Source organism: Akebia trifoliata, chromosome 5 (genome assembly GCF_017979445.1).
Source record: "Akebia trifoliata isolate Shusen 1 chromosome 5, ASM1797944v1, whole genome shotgun sequence".
Taxonomy (NCBI): Eukaryota; Viridiplantae; Streptophyta; class Magnoliopsida; order Ranunculales; family Lardizabalaceae; genus Akebia; species Akebia trifoliata.
In genome coordinates, this window is record NC_141379.1 from 8707306 (window position 1) to 8732478 (window position 25173).

Genomic DNA, 25173 nt, shown 5'->3' on the forward strand with positions numbered 1-25173 from the left:
GTGAATCTATGCATTTATTAGGGCACAACTTGGCCACGTTCGAGTTCGACCCTCCTGTGGTCCTCAGCTGAAGGCGGAGTAAAATTAGCAGAATGAATGACATGGCAGAGAAGCAAATTAAAGACCGTCGAATAGGAATCGGACTCGAAAGACGTTTTATTCGACAGGACATGATCTGTACGTTATTTTCCTGGACGACAAGATCTGTTATTGGACCCAGGTTTGACAGACAGATTCTCTCCATCCGGTTCGGTTTGGCTTAGCTGGGTTTGATTAGATAATTACATTAATAAACACCATTTCAGCATTAATTTACAGTCTTTTGTGGGTAAGTTCTAAGTAAAGTCAATTGGTAGGTAGTTGATGGATCGGTTCTGACTCGAAATCCAATCTGTTCTGATCCCATTACTTTCAGGTTTGGATCAATGTTTTGGATTTCGATCAGATTTGGATCAACCATATCAAGATCTGATACTATGTTAAAAAGTATATACATTATATTATATATTTGTTGAAATATATACAGTTTATTAAAATTTTGTATATTAAAATGGGTTTGGCCCTGATTCAAATCCGATCCGATTGTTAATGGATCGGATTTTATTCTTAATAGTAGGGGTTTGGGTTGCTTTGGTTTAGAGCAAAATTAGAGCCAATCCGACCAAGGTCAATTCTATTGTATGGGAACTAGAATCAAACCAATCCAAACTGACCTTAATTCGGTTTAGTTTAATTCGATTTCATGGGTTGCCAAAAAACTTCATCAAGGAAAAAAAATAAGTTTTTCTTAATGCATTTTAAAAATAAATTTTTGAATGCAAACATTCAAATTTTAAATTAAATAACATCATAATTCTTCTCTAAACCAGATCACCTTGTATCTAATAATCAATAAGGATAAAGGTAGCATGACAAAAACATTTTTTCTTTCACAATACTCAAACATGGATCAAAATTGAACTAATAAATTGTGCCTATGATATTAACTCAAGACTAAATCCACCACTTTAGTAGTATTCATATATTTTTTTCAATCATTCATCAAATTAAAGAAAAGATAAAGAATTTACTTTTTCTTTCTTCGATCACCCCCAATATTTCTTATGTCATTTTTTGACATAATAGATCTCGGTGGCATGCCATATTGCATAGGAGAAAGGGCTAGAGTAGCAGGAGGAGCAACCGTGGTCATTGGCACAAGTTTTAGAGGTGGAATTGAAGCTGAGGGTGCAGCATTAGGTTCAGGAAAAGGTTGTGAGAGAGAGGAATGACCCGTCGACCACCGGAGCTGAGAGGTAGCCCGCAACCGCATGCCCACACCGCAGCCTTACAAGTTGCAAGAAACGAGAGAGAGAGAGAAGGATGACCCGCCCACCGACCGCCAGAGTTAAGAGGCAACCTACAACTGCATCTCAACTGCAAGAAACGAGAGAGAGAGAGAGAGAGAGAGAGAAGGAAAGAGAGTAACAGGCGCTTTATTCCTTAGGGTTTTGAAAAAAACTTATACTTTATTTTAAAATAACATGTTGGTTGGGTTCTTGATGTGATTTGGTTATTTACCAAGCCTAAACCGAGAACCGAACCAAATCCATCGATTTTTAATTTTTTAAACCCGAAACTGAACCATTACTTAGTCTAAACCGAACCAAACCAACCCAAAATTCACAGTTTGGTTTGGTTCTCGATTTTAACCGGATTTACACCCCTAATTCTTAATATTGAGATCGGACAAAACCAATGTGATACTTGTCGGATCAGTCCCAAATCCGTTCCTATCCTATCCTTATTGGATTGATACCGTATCGACCTCGATCCAAACTCAATTCATTGACAACCCTAGTTAGAGCGCCTCTTCCATTATGCTAAATAGTAACATCAACAATGCAATGCAAGGCAAAAACTTACAATATTAAATGCAAGTTTGGATAGAACAATTCGGTCCAGACCTTGACCACAAATATTAAATGTTTCAATAGCAACCTTTTCTTTTCAGTTTTTCTCCTGATCAAACATTAGATTGAAATAAGATTTTAGACCTTGGTTGTGGCAATTTGAATATCGTGCAATGGACAAGGACCCAAGAAGGGAAAGGATATAGCAATCATAATTAATTTGTAAAGAGCATAACCTGCTAATGCGAGGTTGCGTGGGTTTACATTTATGAATACATAATACATTAATTTTGTTCCTAGATACCTTTAACAGAGCTTTCTTAATAGATCAGATTTTCATCTATCGTTCACGAAGCACTAGTACAAATTTCAAGGGTGATTAAGCATACCTAGCTGAAACTCAAATCTTTTACTTTGGAAGTGGAGCCCAAATTCCAATTTCAGAGTACCCATCCTCGGTAGCACAAGCCCTAAACATGCCTGTTGTGTTGAACGGCATGGTGACTTCCCCTGTGGCAGACACAGCAACAAGGCCTACATTGCCTTTCGGAACACATTCATCTACGACATAAGCCGCAGCTTCTTTAAGAGAGAGTCCTTTGTACTCCATAAGTGCAGCTACATCTCGGGCAACAGTAGCTCGAATAATGGCTTCACCTTTTCCCGTTGCAGAGACAGCACAGAGACTATTGGCATAAGTACCGGCACCTAGGACGGGGGTATCACCAATCCTTCCCACCATCTTGTTCACCAATCCACCAGTGGAAGTTGCAGTCGCTAAGTTTCCCTCGCTATCAACAGCCACACATCCAACGGTCCCGATTTGGCTATCCCCATTGGCATTGGGAGTTTCTTCTTTGGGAAAGTCTTTCAGAATAGGTTGTGTATAATCGATCTGCAAACCATTATATGTACATCTTAAGGGCTTCCGATTCACTAGAATAGTGAGAGGGTGCTTATGATTTCCATCAAGGTATTGGGGTGCTTCAAGTTTAAGATCTTAAAACTTGAGATGTTTATTTGTGTAAGGAATACAAGCTCAAGGTGAAGTACCAAATACAAAACGAAGTGGAATAGATCTTCATTTTGAGCATGAATATGGTTTTTGATTTTCCACGTCCAATCCTACGTGAACCAATTCTTGGTATAGGTTTTGCCTGATTTTTTTCATTTACAAATGAGTCACACTAATAGGCTGTGCAGTCTCTCTTAGTGAAGTGAAGAGAGTTGTAGATTCGTACAAGAGTAGATTCGTTAGAGATCGAATATCAACAACCAAACTAATCAGAAAATCCTACACATCCAACATAAATAAGGACAGCAAGTCGTCCAAGAAAATTCTGTGATTCGGTTTCCGCTGTCATTTCCTTCTGTTCTTTGATTAACCAAACATCTACCCATAAGCAGCGAAGAAACTTGAATCTTGATTCTTAACTCAAGTCATTTTTAACTTTTAAAACTCGGAACTCCCAAGGAAAGAAGGATGAAATTGCTAGAAGTAGAAGGGACAATAACCCAAAAATAAATAAATAAATAATAAAAGGGGGCTAAATCTTACACAGGAACAGTAAGACACATACCTGTACTCTGTTGGCTTCTTGTGCTTGTTTTAGCCTTTCAACATTCTCGGGAGTAATAAAATGAATTGGATCAATAGTTTCAACACCCTGCACAAATTAATAGGATGCAGTCAAAAATTCAATATCTGGAAATTATAAATTAATAGATGAACTATTTGGTCAGAAATTATAAATACAAAAGTAGAACAGAATGAGAAAAAAGGATGTGATGTAATGATATTAACATATACCACCAAACCATACACAAAAAAACAATAACCAATAGTTTTACAACGTGGTAATCCAGTCCATATTGTCCAATACATGGTAATACATGAGAATGTGAGACACCATTGAGAGCTGCTATTGGCACCCCAACTTTACTAATTGCACTCCAATTCAAAATAAAGAAAACAAGTGAAAGTTGAGAATAAGTAAAAGATAGGGTGCCAATAGAAACTCTCTCTCTTTTTTCTATTTTTTTTAAATTCTATCGATTAGATTTAGGATTATAAAGGGGCTAAATCCCAATTGTAAACAACTGTTGAAATTTGAATGTGTTTCAATGCTTTGTAACATTGAAATAATAACTAGAACCAAAAATTTTGTAATTGTTGAATGGTGTGTAATCTTTAATTAGGGTGTGATAAATAATTTAAGAAATTGGGGTGTAATAAGTACAAGTTGGGGATCCAATAGCAGCTCTTTAAAATATACAAAACAATTAGGAAAAGAAATGAATAAGTTTGGCCCGAATTTGAGATATTTATTTACAGTATATTTGGAAAAGATACCGAACTACGAAATACAGAAATATGTGAAGCAATGTGGGATGCAAGATAAGGCAAACTGAACGCAACTGATGATGCAGAAGTATAAAAAAAAAAAATGCTGGAAAATCTAGAAAACAAAATTGTACGGAAATTTGCTCTCACTTGCTCCCTTGCAAAAGCCTCTGCTCCGTCAAATGCCAGATAAATATGAGGAGTTTTCTCCATTACAAGTCGTGCAAGCGATATGGCATTGACAACCGTGGACAGACCCGAAACAGCTCCACACTTCTTTGTATTACCATCCATGATGCAAGCTTCCATCTCAACCGTGCCTTTGGTAGTTAAAACGGAACCTCTACCCGCATTGAAATGTGGGTTATTTTCTAGCTCACGGACCTGTCCCAAGCAGATCCATATGAAACAAGATATTGATCAAATTTAATGATTGTTGATAGAATGTCCACTTTCAAACTAAAAAGTTCAGTAGATCAAAATGTTCTGATTTTTTGACATATCAGAATGAACATTCCTTTATGTTTTTAAGACTTTTGAATGTGTCACAATTTTCGACATGATTTGCAAATATAGAAAATATTGGTACACACAGGAAAAAAAATCATTTACTGAAATTCAGATGTTTCAGAACGTTTCGGAAGTTTAGAAATGTTTCATGAACATACTGAAGAAAATTAACTGCAATGTTTCAATATTATATATATCAAGCATTAAATGAACATTTTAATTTCTAAGATACATTCAGTCAAATAAAAGGTATATTTTCAAAAAACTTTATATGCATCAAATAGAATGTTAGAAGTTACCCATGTTTAGGAATGTTTCAAAACATTTCTATGGTGTAGCTATGTGAGAAAAAGTGATTTTGCAATTCCAACATTCATTTAAACACTTTACAAATAATTCTTTAAATTTATTTAAGAATAAAAACTAATTTGTCCGATGTAAAGTCAATGTTTTGAAATGTTTCAATACATTTATAAGTTTTTGTTTCAAGGAGTCGTCGTCGATGCTGGGCTCCTCGTCTCACTCCTCCAGCATGGCATTAGATTTTGACCAAGTTGTGTCAGGCGCCACATGTTGAGGCCATGATTTACGTAGCATACATGACAGAGAGCACGCTCACCATGATGTTCTATTAAGCCCCCTCGGTTGAGAATTGGATGACAGACTAGGTAACAATTGAACCTCGTTTGATGGATCCCATTAGCACCTACCTATAAGATGGGACCCTCCTTGAGAATCCCAAAAAGGATAATAGGAAAAAATTGAAAACATATCACTCAAGAATACATTTGGTCATACATACAAGTGGAAACGAAGTTCGTCAAGAATTGTGGAAGTGACATAAGCGCAATAGACTGATTCATCAACCAACTACGGAATTTCAACTTGCACCCAACAGTTGTTCATTTGCACTGGGAGAATTCCCAAGAGCCCAACTGAACTTCACTTGTCTATAGGTAGGAACAAACTACTACACCAAATGTAACTGTCCCATTAGTGCAAATTAAATAAGAAAAAATAAAGAAGTCCCGTAAGGAGCACATCATCTGTTGGTTTGAGGACCTTCGCACCATAAAATATAACGATGGTAGACAATTCGTGGAAATAGAGGTGGTCAAGTTCTGCCAATAGCATGGAATAAGGTACCTTTTCTCAACCTCAGTCTAACCCCAAGAAAACTAACAAGCCGAGGTAACCAATTGAGTCCTGCTGGAGTACCTAAAGAAGCGATTGAACATTTTCAGAAGAGAACGGCCAAAAGTTATCCACAGTGCACTATGGGATTACCAAAACAACATGAGTGGCCCAATGGGAGAATTTCACTTGCTTTACCACATAAAATGGAAGCCATTATCTCACTGGAAAGTAATCCCCTACAGCTCTAACCTTGATGACATGCCCCTTGACCTTGGTCTTCTTTTGTAGATTAATGAAAAATGATCTAAATAACCAAAAAGCCTTTATTTTTCTTCCCTAATTTAATCCTCTCCAACCCTTTTGGATGATAATGATAATGACAACTATGATGATGGTGGCAATGACAATGACGAGGACGATGAACATATTCATAATTATGATGATAATGGCATGGAAGAGTGATGGGGACATCAAAGGTCATGGGCCTATCATATTTGGGCCATAGTTTAAATTTAGTGCGTTACTTTTATTTTAGTGATTGAGCTTTAGTTATGAGCCTATTTTATAATTTTTTGAGTCATATTTATTTTACAAGTTTATTATTAGGTATTTTGAATTAGTAGGAGAGTATTTTTCATGAATTATAAATGTTTCCTATTTTTGGAAAGTTACAAGGTTTCTATCTCAAAAAAATACTATTTCGGGAAAGGTACCTTGAAGCATAAAGTAAAGTCCAATTAGAAGTCTTTTATGTTTTAGCAACTTGTCTTTTCAATTTAAAAATGTAATAGAGAGTTATAGGGAGAAGAGAGTTCATGAAATAAAGAATTGACTTCTTTCAATGAGTTTTTTATGTGAATGCTCTCCTCCAATGGAGTTTCTTGGGGTGAGTTCTCCATTATTCTTGGTGTGAATCAAAGAAATCATCAGTGTGATTCCAAGCATCTATCATTTGAGCTCTTCTCTTTCTCTTTTAATCTTATTTCTCTGTATTTGGTTTTCTTGTATTTTCAAGTTATTGATTTTCTTGAATTCAAGAACTCTTGAATTCTTTATTCTTGAATTTTTGAAACCTCATTTCGTTTTATTTTCTTTATCCTATAATCTTAAATCCTTAACCGTAATTGTGACCCGTCATAATTAAATCCCACAACCCAAACCCTTTTGGATTATCCTAAGCCTTTACAGTAACCATATCGTCGTCCAGATCACTATCCAAATTCAAACCAGGTTCACCTAACATGTATTTCATCTTCTTCCTTCTTGTCTTGCATCAATGAGGATGGTAATGATGCGATGATAGGGATGAACATGGTGGTGGTGGTGAAGATGATGATCACAATAACCATCATTACATTGTCGTCGTCATTATCTTCCAAGAAAATCAAACATCAAGACATGGGTTCTCCCAAGAAGCAGACGGTAATATTTCCATTAAAGACAAGTAGGACGAAAGGACAAAAAAAGAATTATCTACCAAATTAAATTCCCTCTATTGGGAATGAATTCCCGCAAAGAACGGTGATTTTAGTATTCTACATCTTCCTCTAATTGGGAACTCGTGCATAAGGTAAGGAAGATTTGGCTGGACAACCAAGCAAAAAATAATGGCTCATGAAACCAAGTCGTTGCTCAAGAAAATAGCAGGCTTGAACATCCTTAGTTTAAGCATGTCTTTCCTAATAGATGAATGATTTTGTCTCATTGCAAAAAGTACCAATCGATACGTGTTGTTTACTAGAGTTTGCTTTGTGCCTACAACACAAGCATCCTCGTTGGGGTTAAGAGGGGAGGAGAGAGAAGGCAATAAAATTGGAGGGGTATTATTGGAAAAAGGGTAGTAGAGGAAAAACAATATAGTTGGAGGGGTATTTTTGGAAAGGGGATTAGAAGAAGAAAGTAAAATTGAAAGGGTATTCTTGGAAGAGGAAAAACAATAAAGTTCAAAGTCTCATCGACATTCGTAAATAGATCAAATCCCAATCCCACTTTATGTAAGGGATAAAGGAATGGGGTCCATCGTTGTGTTTTATTATATAGATTAGAATATTCCAATGCAAAACATGCGTGGAGTCAATTTTTCAATGCGAGTTTCGATCTATACTGATGTCTCGAAATGTTTTAGTATGTTACGTTTTGAATATAAAATTTCGAAGCAAAATAAAAACATAATGAAACCAAATACAAAATCCAAAAGTGGGGACAAGTTAAAAACAATGATTATTTATAAGGAAACTAGATAATGGATCCCATTCATTTGTTATGAATATTTCATATACCAACTATGCTTTCAAACACATTACCTATCCCTTGAACTTGGTCTTCTCTCTAAGAAACTAATCAAAATGACCTAAATTTCCCTACCTACAATCTCTAACAAAAAATATTGGTTTTTCTGCTTAAAACTCGTCACATACAACCTTCTAGGGTAAAATTTTACCCTCATCCTTAACCTCAGGATTCTCTCTCCTTGAACCTTCAAACCTTAAGAAAAAATTTTGGGAGAAAAATGAAAAATTTTAAGACAAAAATGATGGATGTACAAAAGCACATTAACGTCAAAAAACAAAAAACAAAAATTCAAAAAAAAATGTCGACTTTTATGAATTTTTCAAAAAAATTGAACGTTTCATTCGATTTCGATTTTGTTTTAGGTTCTTTCCTTGATTGAAGCATTCCCTACAAAATGAAATTTTAGACCTTGGATGTAGCAAATGAGGTAAAAATTACAATTCATCTCCCCTGCAATAAATTTGGGGGTCCAACTCAAAACAATTGGCATGAGTGGAAAGGCCCAAGATCTTATAAGGAGAGAGACAAGGCATTTTATGTCCGATGTGGGACTAAACTCAACACACCCCTACACATGTGGGCCGGACTGGGCAAAAGCACGTAGAGATATGAACCGGGTGACATGGAGGAAAGAAAGGCCCGCTCTGATAACATGATAAATTTGGGGGTCCAACACAAAACCAATTAGCTTGGAGTGGAGAGTCCCAAGAGCTTATAAGGAGATAGACAAGGCAACTTGTGTCCGATGTGGGACTAAACTCGACACCCTGAATGTCATTCATAACTATAAAGAAGTTCCTGAATTGAAGGATGGAAAGAAAACACAGACCAAGTTGCATCGCCCAACAAAAATGCACGTCTTGTCCTCATCCCTCTAATCCCCATCACAATCCGCCCAAAAAAAATTAACATCAAGGAGGGTGCAAAATCAAGCCTCACTTTACCCAAATGGGGTGCCACACTTAGTAATCCCACGGGGGGAACAACAAAAAGAGCATAAACCAAAAGTTAACAATAAGATTGGTCCATAGGGAATACTTGACTAAGGGCTGCTAAAAAAATGCCAAATATCACTTGACAATCTGGAGAGGATAGAATTGTATAGCATAGGGTGTTAAGCCCTTACTATACTGCAGCAACGTTCAACAAAGAAAAAATAATAATAAAACCCCTCAACTCATTTAAATATAGGGGGCAATGCAATCCTCACTACTAATGGGAGATGACCTACCATCATTATTACCTCAAAAAGGATAGCCTCGTAACAAATGAAGAAACGACAACCTTCAAAAAGCTAAAGGTCAACCACTTGGGATTTGGATATGACATGTATGACTAAGGTCTAGGGGCCTTGGGCAATAGACACCCCAAGGATCTAATGGCACAAGGTGGTCAGTTGTAAGGCCATAAAACCATTTTTAATCCTTAGTATAAACATATTGCCTGACAAGATTAGATCCTGCTCAGGAATCTCCCAGAGGTGAAGATAACAGTTTACATGTCAGACTCATCCATACCAGGGGATACCTCGTTATGGGCGTGCATTGGCAACCATGTTGAATCTCCTACGTAGCGGCTCAATCTCAATATTTCATAAAAGGTGCCCCAAATCCATGAAATCATGGCAGCCTCTAAAGCATCTAGAACTACTCAACCACCTGACAGTAGAACATGTCCACAAGAAATGACAAAAAAGAGGTAACTACGAAAATGTATCCCACAAACAAGGTCACAAAAGTGAAACCGACGTTTCATGACTCCAAAACAAGGCATAAAAGACATGATAATGACCTACCATATCCAAAACCTTAAAAATAATAAAAAACAAAAAGAAAGATACGCAATCTTCTCTGATCTAAGAATATACATTTTAGAACTCTAAACTGACATGGGCATCGGAATAGAATTACAAGCAATACTTATCAAAGATCACTGAGTGATCGAAAAAGAAAATTAGAGGATTCTCATATAACATGCAACACATACCAAGGTGATGGAGAAAATCCCCCCCCCCCCCTCCAAATTTAAAAAGATAGTGCATCAACATGTATGAACATCTAGAAAGTTAACATCCAAAGTAGTGTCAAAATCATATCCCTATAAAAAAAAAATGTGAGAAAAATAACCGCTAACTCATTTTCAGGTGGGCCTCACGAGGGAATGACTTTAGATGTCAACTTCCTTTGAATATTGGTACAAGTTGCTCCGAATGACTGTCACCACATTGTACTTGTGGCCATCAAAATGCAAAACTAGATAAAATTAAAACAGGAAGGTAAATAAATTTCTTGTTGGGCTTGATCACACTTATGATGCATTATTGTCACAAATTCTAGGACAGGATTCACTTCCCTCAAAACAAAGAGTTCTGCTACCATCCAAAATGAACATCACATGGTTCAATCTGAGCTCCAACCCTCCATTATTGTTCATCCCCATTCTATACTATTGTCATCTGATAATTTGGCCTTTAGTGCCTTCGTGCAAAGTGGCACTAACCCCTAATCCAACTAATCGAGACCGCGTGTAGGGCCATGATGGAAACCAAGGAATAGAAAATTATTTCAAGTAATCATTGTGGAAAGATTGATCATACTAAGGATCGTTGAAGTGCCGCCTTGCATGGGCATCCACTCATTATTGCCAGTAGCACAACTAACTCCACCAAAAGTTTTGATATTATTCCTTCCAATGATGCACGTAGTTTCACCATAGACACCCATCCTCATGGTACCCACATGGAGATGAGTCAAGGGCTGATTTTTGTGAGGATGATCGATCTACACATAAGGATAGTATTCTCCCCATGGAGATCATCATCATTGAACTTCTAATCCCATCAAATGTGGCATGAGGTAATGATGAAAATAAATGACTCATATTTCATTCAACTTATAAACAATTATTTTATAAGGCTAAAAATATAAGAATGGGTTGAATTTTGGGTGAGTATGGAGATCATCCTCCCACAAATCAGCCAGTGGCTTCTTTCACGTGGGCTCTTCAACTATATGCATGCATTAGATATCAAGTTTCCATATGTGAAATCTTTCACCAATACCTTAAGATATGGGGTGCATTCAATAATAATTCTCAAATGCCTTTCTCTAATCAGTGAACTTCGATGTTGCAATTCTACTTTGACACTCAAGTAGTAAACAATTTAATAAAGTATATGCTTAAATCAGAAAAGATTACGCACCTTTAACTTCATTTCTTGTTTTTATAGGCCTTTGACATGATAAGTTACTATCATATCCTTTCTAACATTTTGGAATCACGACAGTTGCACCTTTGAGACCAGGTCGGGAAGACACATTCTGGTAGTTTTCTTGTTTTAATCACGTCTAGGAGACATGTTTTGACTGTTAGATAGTTGAGCGACCCTAAACTACTTTGGTGACTTCTACGATTTGAGGAATTTGATAACCATCTTTAGAAAAATCGTAATTGAGTTGCTCGTTAGAGATTCAACACACGTCAATGCACCCTGGAAGGATGATATTCCCCTCATCTAAATGAGTTGGAAACAAAAACTATTATCCCTCTCGTTAGGAGTTTCTTGCAATCAAGTCTTATTTGTCGAAATCATGGTTATGACACGTGTACATTGGGATTACATGCATTTTATATCATTACAATTCTTGTAAAAACGAGTCCCAAACTTCATCGATTGTTTTCAGTAGTACTGCCCACCATATTGCCAACTCACCAGATCTCCTAGTTTGGTCTATGAATTCAAGAATAATTTGTAGACCTGACAAATGATATAACATCTCTACTTGGTCTGATGATTTGTCTTCTTTACATTTATCTAATGCTTTGTGCTCTAAATTTTTAAAGAAATCTTTTATCCACAAGTCGACTTGCCAAATCACTTAACTATTCTGCCACTTTCTTTTTTGATCATTACATTTTTTAGGATTTGTTGACATGGTTGGATAGTGGTATTGTTAAAACACATCCCCATACAAAGTTTAAAATCCTATCACAAGGCAATGTTTCAGTTGGGAGAAAAAATTGAGACGATCCCAACCAAAACATTCCGAGACAATCCGAAACATGCAATGTTTTAGAGGTCAATGTTCCATTCAATCTTGGGCGAAACATTCCAAAACATAAAGAAGCTTTTAACCATGTCCCTCAGGCTCATTCCATTTTAGTAGATTTATTGCACAGAGGATTATGCATCTCAAAATACCATTTGTGACACTTGTTCCTTACATAAACAACATAGATTTCTTTAAGCATTAGTTGGACCCCTTTCGCTCTCATTTATATACCATTTGAGGCCCCAATTAATTCATTCTCTTTTTGGTGCCTATTTTTAAATCATATATGTTGATGATCATACTAAATATACTTGGTTGCATCTGTTTAGGAATAAGAATGATGTTATTGGTGTTTTAAAACTTGTAATGCCATGGTTCTTACTCAATTTAATTTTATGAAGTAATAATTGGCCTAAATTTTCATCCCAACGAGGCCAATATGACAAAACTGAAAACATATCGACATACCCAACTTGACAGAGTTGCACTAAAGATCTTGTAGAGGGCCACATTTGAGGTGTCCAAGGCCTACTCTCACTTTTAAAGCCATCGCTCAAAGGTACTATTGGACAGACATGCAAGTGGAATGAAGTTGGCTTAAAACTTAGATGAAGGTCGGAGGCATATGAGATTCATTCACAACTTGTATCCAACCCTTGGTTGTTTGCAATGGGAGAATTCACAAAACACCTGGCAACTTTACTTATATAATGGTGGCAACAAACTATTACACCAAATGTAATCATCCCATTAACGCAAATCAAATAAGAAAAAAAAAAAAAAGAAACTCATCAAGAAGTACATCGTTTGTTGGCTCAAAGGCCCTCGCACAATCATAAACGATGATGACATAAAATTCGCAGGAGGAGAGGTGTTTAAGTTCTACCAACAACATGAAATAAGGCATCTCTTCTCATCCCCATGCTAACCACCAAGGGAACTAGAAAGCGGAGGTAACCAGTCGAGTTATGTTGGATAAACCAAAGCAATGATTGGATGTCTAAAGAGAATGGCCAAAAGTCCTTTCCGGAGTACCATAGGCCTACCACAACAACACGAGTGGCACAACAAGAGAATTCCCCTTACTTTGCTACACAGAATGGAAGACATTATCACGGCTAAAAAGAACCCCCCTACGAATCAAACTTGGGAAGTAGAGAAATAATTGAACATATTATTGATATGTAGCATCTTGACATCTCAAAAGAAAGAAGTGAATAGATCATGGTAAGACTGGTAATCTACCAAGAACATATGAAATGCTCATTTGATCAAAAAGTGACATCTGAGCTACAAAGAAAGATATTGTCCTTCGAAAAGCTTTCCAGAACACCAGTGAATTAAACAACAGAAAGTTAACATCAATTGGGAGAGATTGTACCTAGTAATTGAGTCATCGAACCCAACATTACCACCTAAAAGACATTAACAGAATTGTACTATAACATCCTATGAACTGATTAACTTGAATACTATATTGTACTATAACATCCTTAGAACTCATTAACTTGAATACTATCAATAAAATCCCAACATTCCATCCATCCACATAATCAGAGAAACAAGTCAACATGAACTTGCATGTTCCTGCACACAATTTTGGAAAGGGATTTCGTATGAACATGCATCCCTCCTCTCGATTTCAAGAAGGGATTGAGTACAAACAAGACATCAACCATCCAATGATGCAAATGATATAGCCTCAATGAGCTAATTCAGAATATATAAGACAAACCTTGTAAATAAAGAAGAGTATAACAAAACAGCACCTTTCACGTAACAAAATAATATAAGCCTCATGGTTATCAAGAACACATGCAATCACCCAGCACAAAGGGGCTTAAAAGAAAAATGTAAAAGTAAGCACAAGGAAAATTGTGCAACAAGATGCTTCATTAAAATAATGAGACTTGGTTAAGGCAGGCAATCTGTACAAAACAAAAAAGTAGAAAGGGGTACATCAAAAGAAGATTCAACATCAAGACATGCTCCCCCAAGGAGGAGAAGGGAATATTCCATTAAAGATGGGAGTCGAGATGAAATAAAAAGGATTACCTATGTACAAAGTTAAAGTTATCCAACATTGGGAATAAATCCCCCCCTTCTTCGACTACTCATGACCTGGAAATAACAATGGTTTTGGTATTATACATCATATCATAATCGAAAACTCGTGCATAAGGTAAGGAAGATTTGGTTGGATCGCCAAGAAATAATAATGGCTCTTGCACTAGGGCACTACTAAAGAAAATGGCAGGCATGAATGTGCTAGAAAGAAAAAAGTGTAATGTCTTCCCTAATAAGATGGATGTTGTTGACTTGTTGTAGCCAAGGTTTACTAATGTAGTGTTGTCAATGGGTTGGGCAGGGTTAAAACAACTTGATCCTAATCAAGCCTCAAAATACTAGCCCAAACCCAACCCATCTAATGGTCGACCCATCCTTGACAGGCCAAATAACAAATTGCTAAAGTCCAAGCAGCCCGCACATGCAAATAGGACCAGAAAATTTGAACGCGGGGGCCGGGGGGGGGTTGATTCAAAGATTTGAACTTTGGGACCTATTGTAGGCAAAGCAAGGGATCATGCCACTAGACCATTGCTTAATTGGTCATTCTATATATAATTATATTACAAACATACATAATATATATGTAATTGGGTGGGCTAGTCCACCAAATGAGCCTAGATACCAAGCCCAAACCTGACCATAAAAATGAATTGGGCCTAGCCTTACACTACCCAAATCCAGTCCATGTCGAGCTGGGACAAAGCCCGACCCATTGATAGCATTAGTTTGAAGTATTGTATTGTTTCAAAATGTATTAATCAATATGTTTTATTATTCAAAGATTCCAATAAGAAACATGCTTGGAGTCAAATTTTCGATTAATGTTTTGATCTATACCGGTTAATCTTGTAATGTGTTGGTATGTTCCGATTTGTCTTGAAATGTTTCGAATAAAACATTTTGAAGAAAAGTGGAAACATGACAAAACCAAATCAAAATTCAGAAATTAAAGACTAGTTAGAAACTACTTCTAGAGAAATCAGTATCTAGTTCTCATCCACTTCTGTTGACTGATTGAGATATCCCCACTCTACTCTTTAGAGACTAATCAAAATGACCTAAATGTCCCGTCTTCAACCTCTAGCCAAAAACTATTGACTTTTCTCCCTAAAACTCGTCATATCCAATCTTTAGGGTAATTCTTTTTACCTTCAACTTTAACCATGAGATTTTTTTCTTCTTCAACCTTCAAACCTTAAGAACAAGAATTTTGGAAGATAAAATAGAAAATGCAAAAAGAAAAATGACGGATTTATAGATGCATATCAACTTGAAAAAATGTGATTTATTTGATAAAAAATAGTTGTAAGATTAATTTAACAACCTAAAATTTGTTCTCTTACAATGTTTATCAAAAAAATCATATTTTTGTGAACGTTTAAAAAAAAAATTGAATGTTTCATTCAATTTTGGTAAATATTTTGATTTTCTTATTCACTAACTAAAACATTCCTCTAAAAGAAATTTTACATTGGTTGTCACATGGGAATACTTTACTGAGGACTACCGAGAAAAAAAAAATCAAGAATCACCTGAAAGTCCAGAGGGAGGATAAAGTTGTAGAGCAATGGGAGCTAAGTCGCCCAACAGTAATGAATCCTCTCAACCTATTTATAGGAAGGGCGCAATGGAATTCTCACTCCTAATTGGAGATAACCTAGTAACAATCAAAGAAACGATCACTCACGAAACCTAAAAGTCAATTGCTTGGGAATATGGATATGACATGCACGACAAGGTCTAAGGACCTTGACCTAACAGACATCCCAATGATCCAAGGAATCAAAAGGGAGAGGTGTAAGGGTTTAAAATCACTTATAATCCATAGAGTAAGCGTGTTATAACCAAGATGCCTAACAACTAGGATTGAATGCCACTACATGAAACTCCTAAAAATAAAGATAATTGTCTACATATCCAACTTGTCCATACGAAAGATACAACCCTATAGGCTAGCATGGGTAAACATGTTGAATCTCTAATGAGTGGCTTAATGTCAATTATGTCAGAAAAGGTGCCCCAAAATCCCTACAATCGTGACAGACACAAAAGCTTCTGCAACTACTAAATCACTTAACAATAAGAATATGTCCATCATAAATGACCAAAACGAGACAACTACCAAAATACATCTCACAAAAGTAGCCACAAAGGTGCAACAGTCATTGCACTATTCCAGACCAAAGCATCAAAAACATGATAATGACTTACCATATCCAACAACATTAAAAGCGGCAGAAAACGAAGGCAAAGGTATGCAATCTTCTCTGAATTAAACATAAGAATTGTTGAACTATTAACTGTCTTGGACATCATAGTAGAATTGCAAACATCTCATCGAAGCTCACTAAGTAATCAAGAAAGCAAATATAGGATTATCATCCAATGTGATAAACATCTCACGGTATTAGTGAAATATTTGCCCTTACAATGTCTAAATATATATAAAGAAAGCGGAAGTCAAGATCCACAAACACCTAGAAAGTGTCATTAAAATAGGAACACAGACATAAAGCCCACGTGAAAATGAGTCAAGGGCTGATTTGGGTGAGTGTACTCCCTACCCTCACACAAAATTAGCCCATTACAATATTTCTAGGCCTATCAAAAATGGTCTACAAATTAAAAAATATGGACCATCTATTTTCATCACTTACGCCACATTTGAACATTTGATGGGGTAGAAGATTGGTTCCTTACATGAAAATCATCATCATAAAAAACCAACCCTTCGCATATTTTCTTGTGGAACTCATGAGAAAGTGACTTTAGATGTCAACTTATTTTAGATATAGGTACGAATTACTTCACCACTCTATACTTGTGGCCATCAAAATGCATAATTGGATGTTGAAACATGGAAGGTGTATAAATTTCTTATTGCGCTTGATCCCACTTTTTTTTTTTTAATAGGTGGCTTGATCACACTTATGACGCATTACGCTCACATATTTGGGATAGGAGTCACTATTGTCACTGTAAAGAGTTTTTTCCACCATCCAAAATGGAGATCTTTGTCAAATGGCTCAACCAAAGCTCCAACCCTCTGTTATGTTCATTTTCATTGTTTATCACCATCATTCAATGCATTCATGTTTAGTTCCTTCATATACAATGCTAATAGCCACTAATCCCACTGGTTAAGATCTCACATGTGAGGCCATGGTAGATGACAAGGAAATAAAAAAATATATTTCAAAGTGATCCTGGTGGCAAGATCGATCATACTGAAGAGTATTATGCTGCCTTGAATTGGTGTCCACTCATCATTGTCGATAGTGCTACTAACTACAACAATAATGTTGATACTTGATACTATTCTTTCCAATGATGCATGTAGTTCAGCCATGGAGATCATACTCATAGGACGCACATGGAGAGGATGATCTCTATCTACCCCGATCAATTGTGGCATAAGTTAATAATGAAAACAAGATTGTCCTTATTTGTTCAACTTGTAAACCATTATTTTATAATGTTATAAATATTTGCATGGATTGATTTTGATTGAGTATGAAGATCATCCTCATGCAAATCAACCATTGACTTATTTTTCATGTGGGCCCTAATTATATATATAGATTAGATGTCGAGTTTCCAAATGTGAAATCTTTCTCCAAAACCTCAAGATATGTGATGTATTTAATAAAAACTCTCAAATTCTCTTTTATAATCATTCAATGAGCTCTAGTAAGATGTTACAATTCTACTTTGACACCCAAGTCAATTAACAATTTAACAAAGCATATGTTGAAGTCAGAAAAGATTGCATATCTTGACGTTCGTTTCATCCACTTTTATAGGTGTTGGATATGGTAGGTTATTATTATCATATTATTTAAGCAATACTTTGAAATCGTGCGATAACGATTGTACCTTTTAAGGCACGTTTGGGGGATACATTCTAATAGTTGTTCATTTGTCCACGTCTAAAATATATATTTTGATTGTCATGTGGTTGAGCAACACTAAACTACTTTGACGACCACCACGACTTCAAGGATTTGGAAACCCCTTACAGAAAGATCAAAATCAATTCGCACATTAGAGATTCACCACATATGTCCATGCACTAGTATTCCTTCCATCTAAACAAGTTGGACACAATAATTACACGTGCTTTTATACTCTTACAATTCTAAGTTCCAACTTTCATGGATTATTGGTAGCAATACAAACCAGATTGTCAACCAGCCAAATCTAATACACAGCTAAGTCTTATGTAAATCAGCCAAATCGTATAACATCTCATATTATTCATATTGGCTCTTGTGACATAATTAATTTTACATCTTTCTGATGTTTTGTGTTCTAAATCTTCAAGTGAATTTTTTACAAGAAGCCAACTTGCCAAATCACACAACTATCATGCCACTTCCTTTTTTGATCATTGAATTTCTTTTTAGGACCTATTGAGGCTTAAGCTTGAAGGAAAAGAAATAGATAGTCCCAACTATTTGGATAGTGGTACTACCAAGACACAACCTAGGCAAGATTTAAAATCATGTCTTGAGGAAATGTTTTTGTTAGGATAAATATTTTAAGACAATCCGAAACATTTATTTTTTAAGGTCAATGTTTCATTCTAATTTAGGCCAAAATATTCCAAGACATAAAGTAATTATCAACCATGCCCTCAAGTTCATTTCATTGTGGTAGATTTGTTGTACAAAAGATTATGCATCGCAAAATACCTATTGTTGCACTTGTTCCTTAGTTAACCAACATAGAAATATTTTTTGTTTACATAAAGTAGTAAGCGGACCCATTTTGATCCACAACATTTGAGTTTTTCAATCATAAACTCCTCACCTATATTACCCAATTCGTGTCTACTAGTCCGAACCTCGAACCGGTACAAAGCGAACCAGTTCACGGAATGGTACGTAATAGGTGTGTAAAATCAAGCGAACCACAAACCCATTGAATTTTGATATTTAGCGAACCAAATAATGAAATTGGGAAAACCAAATATTTTTTTAATTGATTTTATTTTTTTTCATTTTCACATTTAAAATTTAGATTATTTTACTAATTTATTTCTATTTCACTTAGAATTTTCTAATATTATAATTGTAATTATAATTTGTATACTTGAATTATATATATGCACAAGCAAACCAAACTAGGAAACCAATGCGAACCCGAAAACGAATTTTCTCTACCTACCCCGACGAACCGGGTTCATTTTAGATTGGCAAACCACGAACTCCAAACCTGAATTCGAACCGATCAAACTGACGAACCAAGTAACATAGCTCCTCACTAGTGATCATCTTAAGGTGAGGGGTGTTGTAAGTATTGATTGTTGATTGTGAAAATCGAGTAGGGAATCCATGGATAATCTTCTCATTCATGTGAATATTGCTCATTTAGTCTAATCTTAATTTCTCTCATTGTTCAATATTTATTAGTGGTTATTCCCGCTCAATCCTCTTGGTTTTGCAAAATTTGAAGTCCATTGTCCTTTTGGGTACAGAAAGAATTCTACGTAAACTCATCCCCTACCCCATCTGTTGGGGTTTATGGAAAGAAAGGAATGAGCGCATCTTCCAAAGAAATGATCAATCTTCACAGCATGTAATCATTATCATATAAGGTTTGGCTTTTGATTGGTGCAAACAGTTCAAAGAGTTTAGAGGTTTCTTCTTCGAGGACTTTATGTATAGGTGGGATCAAGTATGTAAATGATCCTATTGTTTGTCATCGCTATATTATAGAGGTCATCTTGTCCTCTTTATCTATAAATCTTTTTGCAACTTTCACTTATCAAAAAAAAAAAGTCATAGGTGGAGCCCTTTTGATCTCATAACCAGTTGAGGCCTCACTCGATTCATTCTTCTCATAGTGCCTATTTTGTAGACTTGGTTGAACCAGTATTTTCTTCAACTAGCAGGAATTCTACATCAAACTAGTTGTCTCTACACCACAACAAAGTGGTTTGTATGAAGATAGTATGGCCACTTACTCAAATTGTTCCAAATGCTTATACCCAAAACTTACTAGGTGGCTATTATGATGACAAATTACTTGATAAATTGAATGCTTACCCCATGATCACGCAACAAGATCCCTCATGAACTCTTCCATGTTCCTATATATTGACCATTTGTGTGTCTTTGAATCACTATGTTTTTTCATATTTTTATCCATCAACGAGATAAATTGTCACATCATGCCACCAAATGCATTTTTGTTGACCATCCTATGATCCTTCATTGAAATGTATGATTATTAATAGGGATTTCATTTTTCATAGCTCACTCCTATTACCCACATACTAATAGTATTTGTCTTGTTCCTAACAATCTTGTCGATCAATCCACTACCATTGTTGGCAATCTACCCCATTGCATGTCTGCCTTTCAACATATCCTTACAACAAGGGCATTTTGCACATAGTGACACCATCCACCATCCCCTCTCTACGTAGGTAAATCATTTTCCTTCTACATCAGATCACCCACTCATTGCTTCTAAAAAAAGCATGTGTTACCTATCATTTTGATTCACATTCACATGCTTCCTTTCTTGCTTAAGGATTTTGCAAGGACATCGCATGATGTCAAATCCCAATTGGATTGAGGCTTTGCATGGTGAGATTACAATGGACACAAATGACATGTAGAATATTGTATCTTTACCCCAAAGGACAAACAACTATTTGTATTTTTTTAATGACGGAAGAGTCCAGACCCGTTAGAATGACTAGCACAGGCGAGGCAACTGCCCTCTTAGAGCACCATATCTCGCCCAAATCCCCCCAAGTACATGCAATACCCCACAAACCACACATACAGGTTAAGTCAGGATAAATCCATGTCAATGGCCAACAAGGAGGCTTAAACTCAAGACCTCTCCCTTTCTGGAGGGAGGCCCTAGCCACTACACCCAACACTTGTGGGTTACAAACAACTATTTGTTGTTGTTGATTGTAAAAGATCAGCACCATAGTAATGGGATTATTAATCGTTAAAAAAGCTTGACTCATTGCAAAGATATAAAATTAACTATACAACATCAATTATGCTAAAATATTTCCCCTTGTTATAAAGATGATCACTATTCATTTCGTGTAGTCAATTGATGCCATCAAAAAGTGGCTCATTCATCAACTCAATGTTAAAGATGTTATTTCACACATAGATGTACATGAGAAGCGTAAATGCTACCACTACATAGGATTTACCACTACAAGAGGGAATTTGGCATTTTGTCTCAAGCAATCCATAATGAACTCAAGGGCCACACGTACTTGATATGATAAGTTCTCAAATGGGACTACTTTAGTTAGTTCCCAAAATCCTACTACGATCATACCATGTTTACCAAGCACGCTCAAACAAGTTTTAACATTATTCTCATATATGTTGATGGCATTGTGGTGACTGGTAATGATGATTCCTCCATAGCAAATTTCAAACGCTTTATCCAACTATATTTTCACAATAAAGATTTCGGTAAACTTAAATAATTTCTCGAAAACGAAATAACCCATTTTACTAAAGGCTTTTTTAATGCCAAAGAAAATATGCCTGGAATATTCTTAAGGATAGCAGCACCATCTGTGGAAGACATCTTGAATTCCCATGGAACAAAATTTGTAGTTGACTGGCATGGGAGGTGAGTTACTTGATGATCCTGCCTAGTTCCATACACTTGTCGGGAGATTGAATTATTTTACAATTACCAGACCAAATATAAGCCTTTGCAACCAGACGGTTAGCCAACTCATTCAAAATCCTGGTAAAAAACACATCTCGATGTCATACATCGCATACTACAATACTTGAAGGCTTACCCAATGAAGTTATACTTCTTTCATCTGCTAGTAACATAAAGACAATTGGTTATTGTGATGCCAATTGGACGGAATGCATCGAAATCATGCATTCAATTACATGTTATTGCATGTTTCTAGGAAGCAATTGATACCACAGAAGAACAAGAAACATACAATTCATTCTCATCAGCAAAAGCCAAATATCAAGCAATGACCAGTATCACATGTGAGTTAACATGGCTTATATACCTAATGAAAGATTTAGACAAAGATTAGTCAAAACCCATGTCTCTTTATTGTGACAATGAAGCAGCCATTCAATGTGCAAGTCCTATTTGTCGTGAAAGAATATAGCACATCGAGATCGATTGTCATCCTATTTGAAAACAAATCATCTCTAGTCAGATGTTACTCCTAATATTCAAAGAGCCAATCAAATCGTTACCTTTGGGAATAGAGCATTTTTAGTAATTAAACGTCATGATCAAACCAACATTGTTGGGCGTAGTGGTCACGGCCTCCCTCCAAAAGGAAGAGGTCTTGAGCTCAAGCCCCCCTGTTCGCGGCCACCCACAATGATTTATCTCGACTTACCTGGTATGTGTGGTTTATGGGGTATTGCATGTACCCAGGGGATTTGGCCGAGATATGGTGCTCTAAGAGGCCAGTTGCCTCGCCCCTGCTAGCCGGTGGGACCATACACCCCCGTCATCTAAAATAAAAAAGCATAATGATTAATGCTCCAACTTGAGGATTGTTGAAATTTATCTAACATGTATACCAAACATAATTTTTTTCAATAACCTCTTGTTGAGAATAATCCTAGTTTTTTCGAGTCCTCTTATCCAAAACCAACTTCCTACTCTTTGACATGAGAGGAAGGAAGCAGAAGCATATAGAATACATCTGACCAATGTTTGTGGAGCTACTACCAGGTTTGCAAACATATATGAGGAATAATCAGTCTTCCATACAGATCATGTCGATGCATCAGTTAGAAGAAGAGATTTTCATATGGAATTGACAATACAACAATGCCTACTTCACGCAAGACTTGCTATAGCACCATTCTTGGGTATGACACCATTAAATGGCTCTGAAGATGGCACCTCATGCAATCCCTTTCTCACAGCCTCCAAACCTTATCAATTATTTCTCTCTATTCAGCAGCTAGCGTTTTGAATGCTCAGAGCATAGTTTTCAAGAGTGTAGAGTTATGGCACCCTCGCATAGTGGAACCTAGTGTTTTCTTCCTGGGCACTCGGTGCCACGTAACATTTCGTGACAATTTAGTCTACAGAAAACCTAACATTTTAACCCTTATCCCCATCAAAAAAAAAAAATAAGAAAGAAAGAAAAAACCCTAATTTAGTCTACAAAAGACCAAATATTTTAACCCACATACCCATCAAAAATAAAATAAAGAAAGTACCATTTTAGTCTTTAAAAAAGAAAGAACCTTAATTTAGTCTACGAAAAAACAAACATTTTAACCGTTATACCCATCAAAAAATTAAAAGAAAGAAACCCAATTTAGTCTATAAAAAATAACCAAACATGTTATTCTAGACCAAATAGAGCAAACCTTAAGGTGTGGAACAACAAAAATCAATCCATAGAAGCACTGAAATGTCAACAAAAAGATTCGGAAAAAAAAAAAAACAAATATTCTCCACGATCGAATCAGACAAATATGATTCAGTAGGAGACCAAACCCATGTCAAAACAGTCCAAAAAACAATAACGTTGATTAAATAGACAATTAAGTAACTAAAAAGAAGACTAATTTGGAAAACAAAGTAGAAGCAAATCAAATTACAAGAAAAACGAGAGATGAGAGTAGATAGGTTTTGTTACCACAAGTTCGACAACATCTAAGGGTGATCGTTTAGCTTTGAGAGCTGCGACGCCGATTTGGATGCAGTGGCGGAGTGCTGCCTCGCGTGGCTGTCTTCGCTCTGGGGGTAGCGAGAGTGGGATGTCGCCAGCTCCGCCGTGTAGAGCGATCGCCCATCCCATCTCTCTCTTCTCGTCTCAACAGCTCAGAGTGTCCACCTCAACCATCACTTTTTAAGGAGTCTGACTTGTCTTGTATCCTTGGGATTTCGGAAAAGTCCGACTCTAATGAACTCAACTTTGAAGTAGACAGGCCGCTTCAAGGCACGTGGCGTTTTGAATTTATTTCACCCTCAAAAGTTGAAATACCACGTGTACTCCAATGGCCAGGATTTCTCTCTTCAAAATTTTTGAGCGGATTACCTGAACTCGTGAAGTGACGCTGAGTTCCAACATGTGAGTGACTCATGAGTCGTACGTGCCCTGATTCTTTTTATGAGTGCTGATTTATTAAGTCAATTTATGGGATGTCAATTGAGTTTTTGAGTCACCTGTCAAGTTGAGATGCAAAATCATTGCACACTTTTATTGTGCGTATTACATGAAATGATAAGAGTTCCAACATGTGAATGACTCATGAGGCATGGGAGACTTGAATATTTTTTATGGGAGAATTATTTTATAGACTCTCTTCTATCATAAATGATTTAAGAAAGAAGAAGTCATTTTCAAGATATTTTTAAAATATTTTGAATATGTATGTTCAAAAATTAAGTTTTTTTTTCTTAATTTTCTTGTGAAAATCAATTAATAATGGATCTTTTGGGTTGAATCATTTAAACAAGTCGTTATCTCAAAAAAACTTAGATCCTCTTTGATAATATTGTCAATTTTTGCGTTTATTAATAGTTGTAATTATTTACTATTAACTAGTAAAAATTACTTTGAAAAAACATTGTGATCAAAATTATATTTGATAAACTCTGATTAAATATTATTGTGGATGCTCACATCAGCGTCTTAGAAATTCAAAGCACAACAATGTGAGTTCGTGGCAGGATTTGACAGTACCATTGGCGTTGGAATTCAAGACAATCCCCCAATGGTGCCCTAGCAACGACCTTCAATAGCGCCTTGGAAAATCCACTCATGGGTTGCTTAAATGGTAAGGACGAATATGTGAAATGTGGTTAGGCAAACGTCACGGATTCGATTTTTCTCTTAAATTTTTCTCATGATTTAATTGGGGGACCATGA

At 36.2% G+C, this 25173-nt stretch overlaps 1 protein-coding gene across 1 annotated transcript; it reads right to left on the bottom strand.

Annotated features, from left to right (window-relative positions):
- Window positions 1–2093: 2093 nt before the first annotated feature.
- On the bottom strand, window positions 2094–24189 carry LOC147401397 (isoaspartyl peptidase/L-asparaginase 1-like). The gene is made up of 4 exons (XM_086442693.1): window positions 23938–24189; window positions 4387–4620; window positions 3473–3559; window positions 2094–2787 (listed from the first exon to the last, which is right to left on the bottom strand). Exons 1-4 carry the CDS (start codon window positions 24097–24099, stop codon window positions 2302–2304), a joined length of 969 nt encoding a protein of 322 aa, XP_086298819.1. The 5' UTR covers window positions 24100–24189; the 3' UTR covers window positions 2094–2301.
- Between the last annotated feature and the right edge of the window lie 984 nt (window positions 24190–25173).